This window comes from Oryx dammah, unplaced genomic scaffold (genome assembly GCF_014754425.2).
Source record: "Oryx dammah isolate SB20612 unplaced genomic scaffold, SCBI_Odam_1.1 HiC_scaffold_29, whole genome shotgun sequence".
In the NCBI taxonomy this organism is placed as follows: domain Eukaryota; kingdom Metazoa; phylum Chordata; class Mammalia; order Artiodactyla; family Bovidae; genus Oryx; species Oryx dammah.
In genome coordinates, this window is record NW_024070213.1 from 76,237,670 (window position 1) to 76,255,599 (window position 17,930).

General features: G+C 36.7%; 1 protein-coding gene across 1 annotated transcript in view; it reads right to left on the bottom strand.

The window, feature by feature from the left end:
* Window positions 1-17,930, bottom strand: part of SLC2A13 (solute carrier family 2 member 13) — a 515,526-nt gene that overhangs the window by 166,485 nt on the left and 331,111 nt on the right. Inside the window, exons 5-6 of the mRNA XM_040233494.1 lie at window positions 13,110-13,273; window positions 3,663-3,783 (exon numbers count right to left, since the gene is read on the bottom strand). Of these exons, the coding sequence (XP_040089428.1) occupies window positions 3,663-3,783; window positions 13,110-13,273 (285 nt within the window). The remainder of the gene's footprint in view (window positions 1-3,662; window positions 3,784-13,109; window positions 13,274-17,930) is intronic.

The following is a 17,930-nucleotide window of genomic DNA, read 5'->3' on the forward strand; positions in this document are numbered from 1 at the left end:
AGCAGAGACATTACTTTGCCAACTAAGGTCTCTCTAGTCAAGGCTATGGTTTTCCCTGTGGTCATGTATGGATGTGAGAGCTGGACTGTGAAGAAGGCTGAGTGCCAAAGAATTGATGCTTTTGAACTGTGGTGTTGGAGAAGAGTCTTGAGAGTCCCTTGGACTGCAAGGAGATCCAACCAGTCCATTCTGAAGGAGATTAACCCTGGGATTTCTTTGGAAGGAATGATGCTAAAGCTGAAGCTCCAGTACTTTGGCCACCTCATGTGAAGAGTTGACTCACTGGAAAAGCCTCTGATGCTGGGAGGGATTGGGGGCAGGAGGAGAAGGGGACGACCGAGGATGAGATGGCTGGATGGCATCACGGGCTCCATGGACGTGAGTCTGAGTGAACTCCGGGAGATGGTGATGGACAGGGAGGCCTGGTGTGCTGCAATTCATGGGGTCGCAAAGAGTCGGACATGACTGAGTGACTGAACTGACTGAATTGAACTGAGATCTGAAAAATGTTGTTCAATACATTTGGTTCAGAAAATCTAACCAGGACTTAGAAAGAATATCATGAATTAAAAATTCTAAAAAGCATAAGTTCTTATTAGAAATTATTTAAGGTAGTCAATGTCTTGGGTCCAAAGTCATTAGTGCATCCCAATCTACAATGTTTGTGGTTCTAACCTACCTAGTGATGCCACACAAACACTTTTTGAATTAAAATAAAGAACAACCATTATTCTTGAACCATTCACTTCCATAAATCTTCTCTAGCCTAATAGAGTAGAGTCAGAGGGAATTACATACCCATCACAATAGATTTCTTCAAGTGGAAGTGCTGAGTCGAGCAGTCTAGGCAAAAGCAGTCTATACTAGGCAAAAGTATATCAGTTTCCAAAATGAAGAAAAATTTACATTCCCACCAATAATACAGTGTTCTTAAGATTAAACCATCTCTCCTTTTAAATCTGTTTTCTTTGCTCAGTTTTCCCTTACAGATCATTCCAAGAGGAAAGTATACCACCTATATTTATTTACTGCATGAGAATTACTGATCTTAAAGTCATGCAACATGACTGTTTCGTTTTTATCTTCTTTTTAATTTTTTTCCAGTCTTACTGAGAGGCAATTGGCATAAAGATTTGCATAGTTTAAGGTTTACATTATTTGATTTATATACATCATGAAATGACACCACAATGTTTAATGAACATCCATCATCTCTTATATATATAAAATTAAAGAAACAAATCATTTTTGTGATGAGAACCCAGCATTTACTCTCTTAATAAATTTCATGTATGTTGTATACTGTATTTTTCATATTTATTGTAAAGAAATGGGATATGTGTATAGATACTTTTAACAACAAAATCAGTAAGGGGACTGCAGATATAATTTATAAAATCATTCAGACTATATATACATACTATAAATACTATCAACTGCTCACAAAACCTATGTTTCTCTAAAAGAAACTACCTGAGAAATAATTGCTTTGCATATTCACTGACTCCTAGAAGACATAGAAAATTTGGTTCTGTTTTTAAAAACGTTATCAGTTTGTGATATGAACAATATTAAGTTGCACACTTCTCTCACTCCACTACAATTTTATCTTAAATTGGTAGGTGAAAAAAAATATTTTAGTGTCACCTCCCTATACTGATAGGTAGATGATAATGATTTAGATGGATCAGTAGGATTAATAGATTGAAGATGACAAATTGCCATGCAATGAACTATAGTACAGCAGCAATAAATATTTTTATTGAAATTTTAAAAAGGTTGATATCAGGAAAGCTATTTAATTATGTAAATCATTAAAAACTTAGTTATTTCTTTTCTGTATCAGAACTTCATAAAATTTTTTTACTCATATTCTCTGGCTGAATCTCTGCCTTTAGTTGACCTGACAGTGTATCAGTCTTCTTCTCAGTCTAAATTGCTGCATCTAAATCAGACATCAAATCTAAAAAGTATTTTGTTTCTCAAACAATAGTAGTTTTTTAATAATTTGTTAGAGGTAACTGAGCTAAAAACACTGTAATTAAAAAAAATATCTTTCAAGAAAAACAAAAGTAGAGCATGCAGAATTCTAGCAATGGTCTACCATCTTTCTAGCAGCTGAGGTCAGATATCCAAAGAAAGTAAAAATCTCTATATACAGAAATAGTCTATGTTAAGGTTAACTTCTTTTAAGACACCTTTACATCTCCCTTAGAACATAAAGACTGTCAAAAAATAGTAAAGTGATAAACATATACAACATTCATTTCCAAAGGCAAGTGGATATCACAATTTGCAACCAGAAAGACATAATTACATATGTCTTCCTCACTGTTGTAATAAGAGGGCACCATAAATTCTGTTAAATTAGAAGCTCCAAGAGATCCCAAGTGGAATTTAGTGCACCAATGTAAAGTTTTAATTTCATATAGCAGTACCTGACTTAATAAATGATTTACCCTTTGATTTGAGACTTACATCTATTTAGTTGAGGCTGAAGGAATACCATTATTTATTTTTAAAGCTATCCGATCCATACATTTTAAAGGGGTTGCTAACCTTTCCAGCCACTAAAATGAAGTAAAAAACTTTGAAACTCTTTGTTGTTTGTTGTTGTTTAGTCACTAAGTTATGTCCGACTCTTTTGTGACCCCATGGCCTATAGCCTGCTAGGCTCCCCTACCCATGGGATATCCCAGACAAGAATACTGGATATGGTTGCTATTTCCTTCTTCAGGGGATCTTCCCGACCCAGGGATTGAACCCACGTCTCCTGCATTGGTTGGCATATTCTTACTGAGCCACCTGAGAAGCCCTAAGAGGGAATCACAACCATGAAGGAATGTGGAACTCTACTGATAATTTTATTAGTTGACCTGTTCAGTCATTCAATTTTTAATTAATTCAATTGTGCATTCTTCAGTCCGTCACCCGATGTATCCATTCATCCATTTCTCTATCTATTAATCTATCACATAGGATGTTACTGCTTAACAAGTTATTAAACCTGAAGCTGATGATTAAAACACTCTTCCAGCACCATTTCCCACTTTCTATTGCTCTTCAAGAACCCTACTAGTGGGAACACATGTACACCCATGGTGGATTCATGTCAATGTATGGCAAAACCAATACAGAATTGTAAAGTAAAATAAAAATAAATAAATTAAAAAAAAAAAAGAACCCTACTAGTGAGAGGAAAAATTCTTTTCTGCTTAAATGAATGAAGGGATACTTGTGGAACATGGTAAAGACTAACTGATAGAATATCCAAATGATAATAAACTGTATCAGACATGTACATCATGGAAACTGATAGAATATCCAGATAATAAGTGTATCAGATATGTACATCACAGAAAAGCTTAATTACTGATGAAAGTTCATTTCACTTAGAATGTAGATGTCACTGAGTCATATATGATATAAAATAGCTTCTCAGTATTCCTGCTTAGATTCTGTATCAATAAATGCTTCCAATTTCCAGAGAAATGTCACGAAAATTGTGTCTAATAACTCACTTTTCCTGAAGCATGTGTTTTCACCATTAAGTCTGGATGCCTAGGAAGCTCCTACTCATCTCTCATATTTTAGGAAAGTTGTAAGTAAACAAAGAAGTTACCAAAATTAGGTTAAGGAAGGGGACCATTATAAAATCTCACCTGTATCTTGTGCAAGTAGTGTTCTGATCTAAAGGAGATATTGGCTTAAAAGTGATGGGTGGAGAAACCTGGGCTGACAGCAGAAATCCCAAAGCAAGAATAATGAGGGCTACAGTGGTACCTAAAAAAAAAAAAAAAGTTCTACATCAGAGAAGAGCTGACAACATTCTTTCAAAGCAGACTGGGTTTAGCAAGACATCTCTCTGAAAAAAATACCTTGATATATCTTCTTTGGATTAAAAAAAAAAGATCCTCATACATAAGTATTGTCATAAAAACTCACTGGCATGTTCACTGTGAGAAATGACAAGAGTGAAATTCAAATCAAATACATTTGTTAGCCAAGCACTGGTAATAACTTTCTAAACAAACACCATTTTGGATTGCTGACAGTCTCAAAAAGAATTAATATAACTAACATTATTGAGTGCCTAACATGTCAGGAAGTACAAAAGGCAACGGATTTATATCAAGTGCTCCTTTCATTACCAAGAAAATTGTTCTAATGTTATTCGATCATCTAGAATCCAAATGGTAGTTGTAGTTCAGTCACTCTGTCGTGTCCCACTCTTTGTGACTCCATGGACTGCAACAACCCAGGCCTCCCTGCCTATCACCAATTCCCTGAGCTTGCTCAAACTCATGTCCATCATCTCAGTGATGCCATTCAACCATCTCATCCTCTGCCGTCCCCTTCTCCTCCTGCCTTCAATCTTTCTCAGCATCAGGGTCTTTTCCAGTGAGTCAGTTCTTTGCATCAGGTGGCCAAAGTATTGGAGCTTCAGCATCAGTCCTTCCAATGAATATTCAGTGCTGATTTCCTTTAGGATTGATTGGTTGGATCTCCTTGGATCTCTCTCAAGAGTCTTCTCCAACACCACAGTTAAAAGCATCAGTTCTTTGGTGCTTAGCTTTCTTTATGGTCCAACTCTCACATCCATACATAACAACTGGAAAAATAATATCTTTGACTAGATGGATTTTTGTTGGCAAAGTAACGTCAGCAAAGTACGATCCAAATAATAAACTAAAAAGTAACAAACTAAATATTTCAAAAACAGGTGAAAGAGAATTTCTCATAAAAAGGAGTAACATTCTGTAAAGACTTAAAAATCCCAGAAATGACATAACACATACATTCAATTCTTTTTCCTGTTGGCATTTGGAAGTGGAATATTTGTCTTTGATTTTAGGGTACAGAATGTGATTTTATAAAAAATCACTTTAAAAGATATAACATTATATATATATAAAATCATGTAAAATCACACACACACACATATATCACTTAAAAAGCTCATTTTTGAGTCCTTTATAGAAATGCTGACAGTAAACAAGAAAGGTTTCAAATTTCTGACTATTTTTCCAGCCATTGTGAGAATAAAAAAAAAGGTCATGGGAAGAAAGAAGAAAATATGGATGCATTTGTTTGTATAATTTACTTGAATCAGGCAATGTATTTAAAGTATGGAACTCAAGGTGGTCATTTATGTAGCAGTAAAGTTTCTATTAGATAAATGAGGAAGTTATTTAGGAATGATGAAATGTATTTTTCAAATGGATAAAAGAACAACTTTGGGAAGCACTGTTAAAGTGGAACTGGATTACATAATTGTTAAAGTGTTTGTGTTTAATATAGAGGTGATATGTCAAGTTAGATACTGTGGTTGAGTTCTCACCCTGCTGTTTCTTGACTCCATGATCTTGGACAATGCACATAGCCTTTCCAGCAGTCAATTTTGTCTGCTGTACAATGGGGCTTGGTTACAATATTCATCTTGCAGAATTGCAGTGAATTTTAAATATCACAATACTTGTGAAAGATTTTTATAAAGCTAAAAATGTTAATTATTGTACTATAATTATTAAATACAGCAGCAGCAGTGTACTTTCAAAATCTAGAAGAAAGCTGAAAAGGAGGGAGATGGCTTGAAGAAAAGATCAGAAGCCTATTTTACCACACCAGGCTGAAGAGTCATGAATATATAATCACAGTTCATTTTCCCCTTGTTGGCTTAAAATTCAAACTAGAACTAGAGCTAGTTTCAGGTATTATGTTCTCAAAAACTACCAATTCCTGAATTGGGAAACAAAAAAACAAGTCCATCTCTCAGAAAGAGAAAATATTTACTGGGCATGTAAATAAAAGTCATCCCTCTCTCCTCAAATAAAGCAAAATAAACCAAGAGTTTTACTGTTAATCTGTCTGTCAAAGAAGCTGGGTCCTAAGTTTTCCAAAATTACCTTCACAGAATATTGTCATGGGACAGGTAAGACTTGCTTCAATCACGAAAAGTTGATATTTTAGGATGCAAAGGAAACATGGCACTCTTCTTTCATAGCACTACTTAAAATAACTGGTCCCTGTGATAAAATGTAAACTCTAAGATAGTATACCTAACACATATTAACATATATTCAATTCTAGTGCCTGGTATAGAGCAGATCTCACAGTACTACAGATTTTTGCAATGCTGGCTATTTTCTTAGAAAATAACAAGTTAAGACTATTCAATTGAGGTCGTGGGTTAGTATGGGAGAAATATTCCAGATGAGAGTTCTGCAGTATAGATATTATATCTCTTGGATCCATCTCAAATAAGTCCAACCAACTTGCAAAATTTGGGGAAAAGGCCATTTGGATATACAAAATTCCTAGTTGAAGGTTTACGTTTCCTAAACACAAATCTATTTTGACCTAGTATGGATGGAAATATTTTAAAAGTCAGTATCATACTTTTATAATTGTCTTGTTTCTCAATCCTGGCTTCCTATTGAAAGTGGAACTGTTTTGAATGTACCTCAACCTCTGAATCAGTCTCTATAAAATGGGGATCAGATAATATGATTTCATAGGTGATTGTGGTAGCTGGCGACAGAGTAAAAACTCTTATCTTATGAGATGATAAATTCCTTAAGGGAAGGGAATGGTGTCTTAAATGACTTAATTTATAGAGTAAATTTTAAAATGGTCACCCGTCCTATCATATGCATAAGTCTCTTTAAGGCTTTAAACTACCTGAACTACCTATTTCCTCTCCCTTAACAAATCACAGCTGCTTTATCAGTGACTCAATGGAATTTAAAGTTGTTATAGTTTTCAATAGTTCTATGATTGTCAATGGACTCAATGATTCATTGAGTTCAATGAAGGAAGGCCTTGTATGAAAGGATCTCCTCCAGTGTAATGGGAAGTTTGGGTACATTCTTTATAAGAAAGGAGTCCCTCCTTAGCCATCTATACTGTTGCATTTTGGAATTCTGAAATCATTTTCCTAATAAAAATGTTCTCCATAGGAGGTAGTATGCTGGATAAATAGAATCCTCAAAAATACCCGATGAAGTAAGTTACCTTAACTATCTGATACAAGGGCCTGTATTATTAGTAAATATTTTTTTTAAAAATTTCCTTACCCAAGACTCAAACAGAACACACTTTTTGTGCTTAAGTATCACCTACACATGCTCCAGACTTCATTTTCAGAGATTCCAATTTAGTAGATTGGGGGTTGGGCCCCTCAAAATTGACAATTTAAAGTATCCTTGGTAATTCTGATGAAGACAACCTGTGAGTGATATATTAGGGAATATTCCACTACCAAAATATCTGGCAGAAAATAACACAGTGTTTCTGGCTTTCTGATTTATAAGTAACAAAATTACATAGATATAAGCCTTCCTCTATTAAAAGGATCAAGAGGCTGTCATTAAGTTGGTAATACTTACAAGAAAGACCAGTTCTCTTAGCAAGCTTTGAAAATATTAAGTCAGAATACCACAAAATGTCCTACATTTAAAATTATTCATAGACTATATATTTTATATTTCTTTGTATAAAGAGTTTCTTTGTCCTGGTCTAGCTAAATACAGTTTGTTTATAGTAATTTTTAAAGAACAAGTACCTATTCAAAAAGTTATTTTGATTTTTGTTTTTCACTAAATTTCACCCAATATAAAAAAAATCAATAAAACATAAAATAGGGAATAAAAGTGAATGAAAGATTTAAAAATTCCAGGCTAATTTAATAAATTTTAAATAGAAGAGTGTTCTAATACTAGTACTGGTAGAATATTAAATATATTATGATTTATTTTATTAGATGAAAAATGGTAAAAAAAAGTCAAAATAATTTCTTTAAAAATGTTATTATTTCTTTATTTACTTATAAATTTTGATTGGAGTATGGTTGCTTTGTGGCTTCCCTGGTGGCTCAGACGGAAAGAATCTGCCTGCTGATGCAGAAGACATGGGTTCGATCTCTGGGTTGGCAAGATCCCCTGGAGAAGAAAATGGCAAACGATTCCAGTATTCCTGACTGGGAAATCTCATGCACAGAGGGATCCAGTGGGCTACAATCCATAGGGTCACAAAGAGTTGGACACGACCTAGTGACTAAACAACAACAACAATAGTTGCTTTACAATACTGTAACATTAGTTTCTGCTGTATAACAAAGTGAATCAGCCATATGAATACATATGTCCCCTCTGTTTTGGATTTCCTTCCCATTTAGGTAGCCACAGAGCACTGAGTAGAGTTCCCTGTGCTACATTAAAAAAAAAAAAAAAAAAACCTAAATAAACAAATTCTTAAGAATATTTTAGGTACTCAGTCTTTAAAAAGTACTACAAATAAACTGTATTTAGCTAAACCCAAAGAAACTCTTTATACAAAGAAATCCAAAATATATAACCTATGAATAATTTAAAGGTAGCACATTCTGCAGTGTCCTGACTTTTAATATTTTCAAAGCTTGCTAAGAGAACTGATCTTTCTTGTAATACTACAAATTTAATGACAATCTCTTCATTCGGCAGGAAAGAAAACTGCCTCCAGGTTGCTCATAAAGGCAGTGCCTGGAAACTCTTAGTCTTTTTCCCCAGATCTTTTTTTTTCCTTTTTTTTCAAGTTCCTTGATAGCTCAGCTGGTAAAGAATCTGCCTGCAATGCAGGAGACCACGGTTGGATTCCTCGGTTGGGAAGATCCCCTGGAGAAGGGAAAAGCTACCCACTCCAATATTCTGTCCTGGAGAATTCCATGGACTGTATAGTCCCTGGGATCGCAGAGTTGGACATGACTGAGCAACTTTCATTTCACTTCACTTTTCTTAACAGTCAGTGATAGGTTCTGGAAATCCCCAGGGAAGAGGACTTACATGGAGGGGTGAAACATGACATCCAGAAGAGGAGTTCAGGAATGCTCCTGATTATGGTTAAAACAATAAATAATCACTCTTTGGCAGTAACAATACTGTGATAGCAAAATTCTTTGAACATTTTACTGTCTGGGTCAGGTACTGTTTGAAATGCTATACATGTGTTAATGTGTTCAGTCTATACTATAAACCTATGAAGGACTATAATTAATCCCTGTTCATAGATGAGGAAACAGAACCTTGTCCAATGTCACAAAATTCAAACCCAGTCTGGCTTTGTATCTATAATGACTCAAAGTCCTGTAATACAACAAATGAAGGGACAGAGGGAGCTAGAAAAACTATTTTCCCATCTCAAAATCAGCGTTTTTCTCAAAATCTCAAAAGCCAAATCCCAAATTTAAGACCCAAAATTCTATTTAAAAAATAGACCTCTTGAGGCAGCAGTATACTAAGGTCCTGTCAAAAAGAAAGTGTGCCCAGTAAAACATTTTTAAAGCAGCTATTACCACTTCTTAGAGTTTATCTGAACCTCAAGAGTCAGCAGATCCAATTTTCAACCCACTGCAGGAATCTGTCTTTACCACATCACTGCCTGATGGCCGTCTATCCTTTTGTTGAGAGCTCACTATCCTAATGAGGCAACTCAATTTGTTGTTGCATAGGTCTGATTATTATATTTTTCTTATATTAAGTAAAAAATCTATGACCTCATCTATTTGGTGTCTCTGTAGTCTTTTTCTCCAGGCCTGGACAATTCTGGTTCCTTGAATAGGTTGTAAATGTATGGCTTTTAACCTTCTCTTGTCCCTCACTTTTCCTCACTTACCCTCCTGTTTCCCTGTATACAATGGCTGTTGCAATTACCTTTGCCTTTTAATCAATCTTCCCCCTGCCTTCCCCTCAGTTCTGATACTGTAGTTCAACTTACATTATTCAGCACAAAGCTTTCACTCAAGGCAAAAACAGAGGGTGGATGCATTCTACTCTTCCTTCTGGAGTTAAGGGTGAGAGGGAGTATGTATTCTTGATAACTGAGTATGAAACCCTAAATGCATTTTCTCATCAAAATTTGGGACAAGTGACTTGAAGCAGTTCTATTGGATGAATGCTTTAGTTATATTTAGTTAAAATAAAATTTAATTAATGCTGGCCTAGAAAATTTATATTTTAATAGAAAAATATATTTACTCTAAATAAACTTACAAAGAAATAATTAGAAGATAGCTAATTGATAAGTAGAAATCTGCTTGTATATTTGAAAAAGATTAGAAAATTCTTTGATACAAACATGTGAAGAAAGTGTCAGAGAAGGTTATCATTTTGGCAAGTGAAAAAGCCCTTGCATTAGAGAAATAATAAATAAAACGGGCAAGATTTAAAGACAAAAGATACTTTAAGTGAGAAGGGTTTTTCTTATTAAGTTATCACAGAAAACATACCAAATCAATCAGAATTTACCCTAGGATTTAGGCCTTGTTCAAACACGAAAAGAGTCTGTCCCAACTTTGTGAAGAAATTATGTGGTTCCAATGTTCCACTGTTGAAAGAACTTTGAAAAAAAATGCTCCAAATTTATTTCCATATTCAGTTCAGTTCAGTTCGGTTGCTCAGTCATGTCCGACTCTTTGCGACCCCATGAATCGCAGCACACCAGGCCTCCCTGTCCATCACCAACTCCCGGAGTTCACTCAGACTCACGTCCATCGAGTCAGTGATGCCATCCAGCCATCTCATCCTCAGTCGTCCCCTTCTCCTCCTGCCCCCAATCCCTCCCAGCATCAGAGTCTTTTCCAATGAGTCACCTCTTTACATGAGGTGGCCAAAATACTGGAGTTTCAGCTTTAGCATCATTCCTTCCAAAGAAATCCCAGGGTTGATCTCCTTCAGAATGGACTGGTTGGATCTCCTTGCAGTCCAAGGGACTCTCAAGACTCTTCTCCAACACCACAGTTCAAAAGCATCAATTCTTTGGCGCTCAGCCTTCTTCACAGTCCAACTCTCACATCCATACATGACCACAGGAAAATCCATAGCCTTGACTAGATGGACCTTAGTCAGCAAAGTAATGTCTCTGCTTTTCAATATGCTATCTAGGTTGGTCATAACTTTCCTTCCAAGGAGTCTTTTAATTTCATGGCTGCAGTCACCATCTGCAGTGATTTTGGAGCCCCCCAAAATAAAGTCTGACACTGTTTCCACTGTTTCCCCGTCTATTTCCCATGAAGTGATGGGACCGGATGCCATGATCTTCATTTTCTGAATGTTAAGCTTTAAGCCAACTTTTTCACTCTGCTCTTTCACTTTCATCAAGAGGCTTGTTAGTTCCTCTTCACTTTCTGCCATAAGGGTGGTGTCATCTGCATATCTGAGGTTATTGATATTTCTCCTGGCAATCTTGATTCCAGCTTGTGTTTCTTCCAGTCCAGCGTTTCTCATGATGTACTCTGCATAGAAGTTAAATAAGCAGGGTGACAATATACAGCCTTGACGTATTCTTTTTCCTATTCAGAACCAGTCTGTGGTTCCAAGTCCATTTCTAACTGTTGCTTCCTGACCTGCATACAGATTTCTCAAGAGGCAGGTCAGGTGGTCTGGTATTCCCTTCTCTTGCAGAATTTTCCACAGTTTATTGTGATCCACACAGTCAAAGGCTTTGGCATAGTCAATAAAGCAGAAATAGATGTTTTTCTGGAACTCTTTTACTTTTTCCATGATCCAGCAGATGTTGGCAATTTGATCTCTGATTCCTCTGCCTTTTCTAAAACCAGTTTGAAGATCAGGAAGTTCATGGTTCACGCATTGCTGAAGCCTGGCTTGGAAAATTTTGAACATTACTTTACTAGCATGTGAGATGAGTGCAATTGTGTGGTAGTTTGAGCATTCTTTGGCATTGCCTTTCTTTGGGATTGGAATGAAAACTGACCTTTTTCAGTCCTGTGGCCACTGCTGAGTTTTCCAAATTTGCTGGCATATTGAGGGCAGCACTTTCACACCATCATACTTAAAAATAAAATATATGTTAGAACTTTGCTTTTCATTTTGTACCTTTGAGTAAAACTTAAAATAACAGCAAAATGCTACCCACGGTAGGCTCTAATTGTTACTACAATTCTAATTTCTAGTTACATATCATAATAAGTTTTTATTAAAACATTTTTTTCAGAAAAACTCTATTCAGTTCAGTTCAGTTGCTCAATTATGTCCGACTCTTTGTGACTCCGTGGACGGCAGCATGCCAAGCTTTCCTGTCTTTCACCAACTCCTGCACCCTACTCAAACTCACGTCCATTGAGTCAGTGATGCCATCCAACCATCTCATCCTCTGTCGTCCCCTTCTCCCACCCTCAATCTTTCCCAGCATCAGGCTCTTTTCAAAGGAGTTAGTTCTTTGCATCAGGTGGCCAAAGTATTGGAATTTCAGCTTCAGCTTCATCATCAGACCTTCCAATGAATATTCAGGACTGATTTCCTTTAGGATGGACTGAATCTCCTTGCTGTCCAAGGGACTCTCAAGAGTCTTCTCTAACACCACAGTTCAAAAGCATCAATTCTTCGGTGCTCAGCTTTCTTTATAGTCTAACTCTCACATCCTCACGTGACTACTACCACACATCTAGCTTTGACTAGACGGACCTTTGTTGGCAAAGTAATGTCTCTGCTTTTTAACATGCTGTCTATGTTGGTTGTAACTTTTCTTCCAAAGAGCAAGCATCTTTTAATATCATGCCTGCTGTCGCCATCTGCAGTGATTTTGGAGCCCCCCAAAATAAAGTGTGTCACTGTTTCCATTGTTTCTCCATCTATTTGCCATGAAGTAATGGGACCAGAGGCCATGATCTTAGTTTTCTGAATGTTAAGTTTTAAGCCAACTTTTTCACTCTCCTCTTTCACTCTCAACCAAGAGGCTCTTTAGCTCTTCTTTGCTTTCTGCAGTAAGTGTCATGTTGTCTGCATATCTGAGGTTATTGATATTTCTCCTGGCAATCTAGATTCCAGCTTGTGCTTTATCCAGCCTGGCATTTCACATGATGTCCTCTGCATACAAGTTAAATAAGCAGGGTGACCATATACCGCCTTGACACTCCTTTCCCAATTTGGAACCAGTCTGTTGTTCCATATCCAGTTCAAACTATTGCTTCCTGACCTGTATTAAAACCCTATTATATGAATAGAAAAACTCTATTATATGGCTACAAAAATTATATCAGAAGTGGTAATGGTATTATATTTTAAAAGATTAATTTGTCATCATTAGAGAAGTTTATAACTGAATTCTTCAACACCTACCTGCTAAACTACCAAATGTAAGTTTCCTGCGGCCCACTTTCTCAACAAGCCAGACACCCACAAGTGTGAAAATGAAATTTGTGAAGGCTGTAATGGAAGCCAGCCATATTGCAAGTCTATCATCTTCAACACCAGACATCTGCAGAATGGTTGCACTGTAGTACCTGTGAGGCAAGAATAAAACAGTTGTTGCTGTTAGTCATTCAGAGAAACACAGTTATTCATATAGATAAGTATCTATCTGAGTAAACCATACCTGGAAGAACTGAAAAATAATATCAAGTTAACATGGAAATCATGCAAACCATTTAAAGGATCACAATACAGTGACTATGTCCAGATGAAATTTATAACTTTGTATCATTAAGAAGAGATACTCAAGCAAGTGAATAGAGGGCTAAAACCTTTAAAAGTTACATGCACTCCACACCTAGGGACAGCAACAGCTCCAAATCAAGGAGAAGCTCCAAATACATGGAATCAATCAGAAGTCACTGTACACTGTAAAAGTATGTACTTAAAAAAACAAAGAGAACTGCTACATATCTTAATCTTTAAGAAAGTAAAAATCTAGTACAAGAATTTCTTGAAAGACACAACAAGAAGGAATATATCAAGTTATCTGGCATCCAATAAGTGGTAAAGAATCTGCCTGCAAGGCAGGAGACAGGAGACATGCAGGCTTGATCCCTGGGTTGGGAAGAGCCCCTGAAGTAGGAAATGGCAACCCACTCCAGTATTCTTGCCTGGGAAATCCCATGGACAGAGGAGCCCAGCAGGCTACAGTCCATGGGTTTGCAAAGAGTAAGACATGATTGAGCACATGGGCTGATTGGTATAGGAAGGAGATGAGACACTTACATGATATATACAAAAAGAATGCCTTTGTGGTTCCTAAAAAGGGATGCTCTTTGGTAAGTCTCTAGCACATCTGCATGATTAGGTCCTATAGACTCATTTTGTTCTAAATAAATACACTGAAGAAAGAGAAAGAAAGTGAAGTTGCTCAGTAGTGTCTGACTCTTTGCAACCTCATGGACTGTAGCTTACCAGGCTGCTCTGTTCATGGAATTTTCCAGGCAAGAGGAGTGGAGTGGGTTACCATTTCCTTCTCCAGGGGATCTTCCTGACCCAGGGATTGAACCCAGGTCTCCTGCACTGCAGGCAGATTTTTAGAGACTGGCTCTAAAAATCATAATGCCAACTTGTTGGTGCACAACGGGAGATATGTCTGGTATGTTTAAGATGATAGGTTTCTCACAGGTCATTTCTTTTTTGATGAAAATATCAGTAGCTATATCAGATTACTTTGAATTGGCCCTTAAAACAAAAGAAGCAAAAATATTTCTGGCAAATAATCTATGAAATGTGACAGAATTCAAATCTGAAGATCCATTCTGAAACTCACCTCTTACTGTCTTTCAAGTCATTCCAAAATAAGTTAGCTTTATCCAAATCCAATAGTGGGCATCTAAGCAATGTATTCAATAAACTGAAATATTTCCATATTTCCAGTCTAAAGTTTCTGGATGGTAGTCAATGTTTTCATGTGCTGTGCTGTGCTTAGTTGCTCAGTTGTGTCTGACTCTTTGCAACCCTATGGACTTTAAGCTGGATGAATCACAAGCTGGAATCAAGATAGCTGGGAAAAATAGCAACAACCTGAGACATGCACATAATATCACTCTAATGGCAGAAAGTAAAGAGGAACTAAAGAGCCTCTTGGTGAAAGTGAAAGAGGTGAGTCAAAAAGCTATTTTGAAACTCAACATTCAAAAAATGAAGACTATGGCATCTGGTCTCTAAATAGAAGGGAAAAATTGGAAGCACTGAGAGACTTTCTTTTCCTGGGCTCCAAAAGTCACTATAGATGGTGAATGAACCAAGAAATCAAAAGACACTTTGCTCCTTGGAAAGAAAGCTATGACAAACCTAGACAGAGTATTAAAAAGAAGACATCACTTTACCAACAAAGGTTCATATAGTCAAAGGTATAGTTTTTCCAGTAATCATGTATGGATGTGAGAGTTGGACTATAAAGAAGATTGAGCACTGAAGAACTGATGCTTTCAAATAGTGGTGATAGTGAAGACTCTTGAGGTCTCATGGACTGCAAGGAGATCAAACCAATCAACCCTGAATATTCATCAGAAGGACTGTTGCTAAAGCTGAAGCTCCAATCCTTTGGTCACCTGATGCGAAGAGCTGATTCTTGGAAAAGATCCTGATGCTAGGAATGATTGAAGGCTAAAAGGAGAAGCAGGTGGCGGAGGATGAGATGGTTAGACAGTATCACCAACACAATGGACATGGATTTGAGCTAACTCTGGGAAACGGTGGAGGACGGAGGAGTCTGTCAAGCTGCAGTCCACGGGATCACCAAGAATGGGACATGGCTTAATGACTGAACATCATGAAGAAACAACATATTTATAATTGCTATATGTCCTTTTTAGATCCATCCTTTGGTCATTATGCATTATCCTTTCTTATCTCTTAGAATAGTCTGTATTTTAAAGTCTATTTTGTCTGATATGATTCCAGCTTTCTTTTGGCTTCCACTTGCATGGAATACTTTTTTACCCTCCCCAAACTTTCAGTTTTTATGTGTCCCTAGATCTGAAGTGGTTCTCTTATAGACAGTATATATATGGGTCTTGATTTTGTATTCATTCAGCCAATTTATGTCTTTTGTTTCGTGCATTTAATCCATGTACATTTAAGGTAATTATTGATATGTATGCTCATGGGACGTGAGGGACATGACGATCCGCTGATTTGAGTATCTGTGGGGGTCCTTGAACCAAACTCCTGTGGATAACTGAGAGAGGGACAACTGTATTTCATTGTTTTCATTTTTGACACAATAAAATAATGAAATTGCATGTATTAAATTAATGGCTAGAAATAGAAGTAGTATCAAACAAAGTAAGTTAGTGAGTATCAGAATTTTATTTAAAATGCAAAATGTGTCCTAGGTGTGTAAAGTGATTTTTTATGTTACTTAAATTTATAGAGGCAGAATGTAAATAAAACCTGGCCTGGGAATCAGAAACCATCATTTTTAAAGACATCTCTGTATGGCTGATTCATGTTGATATTTGGTAGAAACCAACACAATACTGTAAAGCAATTATCCTTCAAATAAAAATAAACACATTAAAAAAAAAAAAAGACATCTCTGTGGTGTGCTGGCCAGATCAGATAACATACTTTTCAGTTAGTATTTACATATTGAAGACATACTATTTATGTATGTGAGTTACTGAAGTCCCACAGATGTATTATTAGATCCAGTTGCTGCCCTAAAGAAGCTCCCATAAAAGCATGACATGGAAAGAAATAATTTTGATATTGCAAAGTATATACATCACAATGTGGCATTAAAGGACAGACCAAATAATTTCCCTTTATAAAGTTCCTTGATTTTCCAGAAAATTTAATGTTTGAGTTAAGTTTTAAAGAATTCACAGGGGTTTGCCAGCACATACAACGATCTAGAAGGACATTGGTGGTAAAGGAAATGACATGTAGGAAGGAAAAATGTACAAAATACTAAGCTGGATTCATACACCAAAAGTATGTTACCGTGGCTGAACATAATAAGGGTCAAAGGAAAGAGAAGTATGACAGAAGGCTTCAGTAGAACCTTTTGTTATAGAGGGGCCTTGAGAGCCACGCTCCTTGTTTGGCTTTTATTCTGAAAGGAATGGAGAACCATGACATGGACCGTGAAGGGAAACAACAGTTAAGCTTGTTTTGTGAAAAGATCACTCTAACTACAGTAAAGTGTACAGACTAGATGCAGACCCGAACAAGGGTAAATTGCTTGAAGTATTTTTCAGGTCCTTTCATTAGATATAGTACCCTGTAGATTTTCTACATTAATGTGAAACACTGAAAGCAAAGGCTGAAATTCCATGATGGTCTTTTATCTTCCTGTCAGCAAGCCTTGCAACTTTAACCCACACTAAATCTTTCTTTGGATGGACTGTCTTGAGTTTTCATCCTTATTTTTCTTTCTCAAACACTGGTAGATGTATTAGATTTTATTGCTGCCATAAAAAATTACTACAATCACACTGGCTTAAATCAACATAAATTTATTGCCTAACAGGTTTATAGGTCAGAAATCTGACACAAATGTTATTGGGTGTCAAGAATCAAAGGTGTCAGCAGGGTGTTCCTTTCTAGAATCTCCAGGGGAAATAGACTTCTTTGCTGATTTTTGCTTTTAACATCTTCCACACGCTGTGGCTTGAGGACCCCGCTTCCTCATGATTCAAAGCCCATAAAGGTGGGTGCATGCAGTGTCTTTCAGGTCCCTTCACTCTGAGACTCCTTTCTGCTTCCCCTGCATATAAAGACCTCTGTAATTACACTAGGTCAACCCAGATAAATGGGGTAATCTTCTTATCTTAAGAGAAATTGAATAACAGATTTAATTTGATCTATAACCTTAATTTCCCTTTGCTGATTAATGAGAAATATTCACAGTTTGTTTATGACATGTACATGTTTGGAGTGGACTTCCCTGGTGGCTCAGATGGTAAAGCGTCTGTCTACAATGTGGGAGACCCGGATTCAATCCCTGGGTTGGGAAGATCCCCTGGAGAAGGGAATGGCAATCCACTCCAGTATTATTGCCTGGAAAATCCCATGGACAGAGGAGCCTGGTAGGCTACAGTCCATGGGGTCGCAAAGAGTCAGACACGACTGAGTGACTTCACTTTCACTTTCACTCTATTACATAAAGGAGCTAATCAACAGTAAAATAAGGAAAAGGCCAACAGTTAAAATGAGAAGGTGAGGAACGAAGGT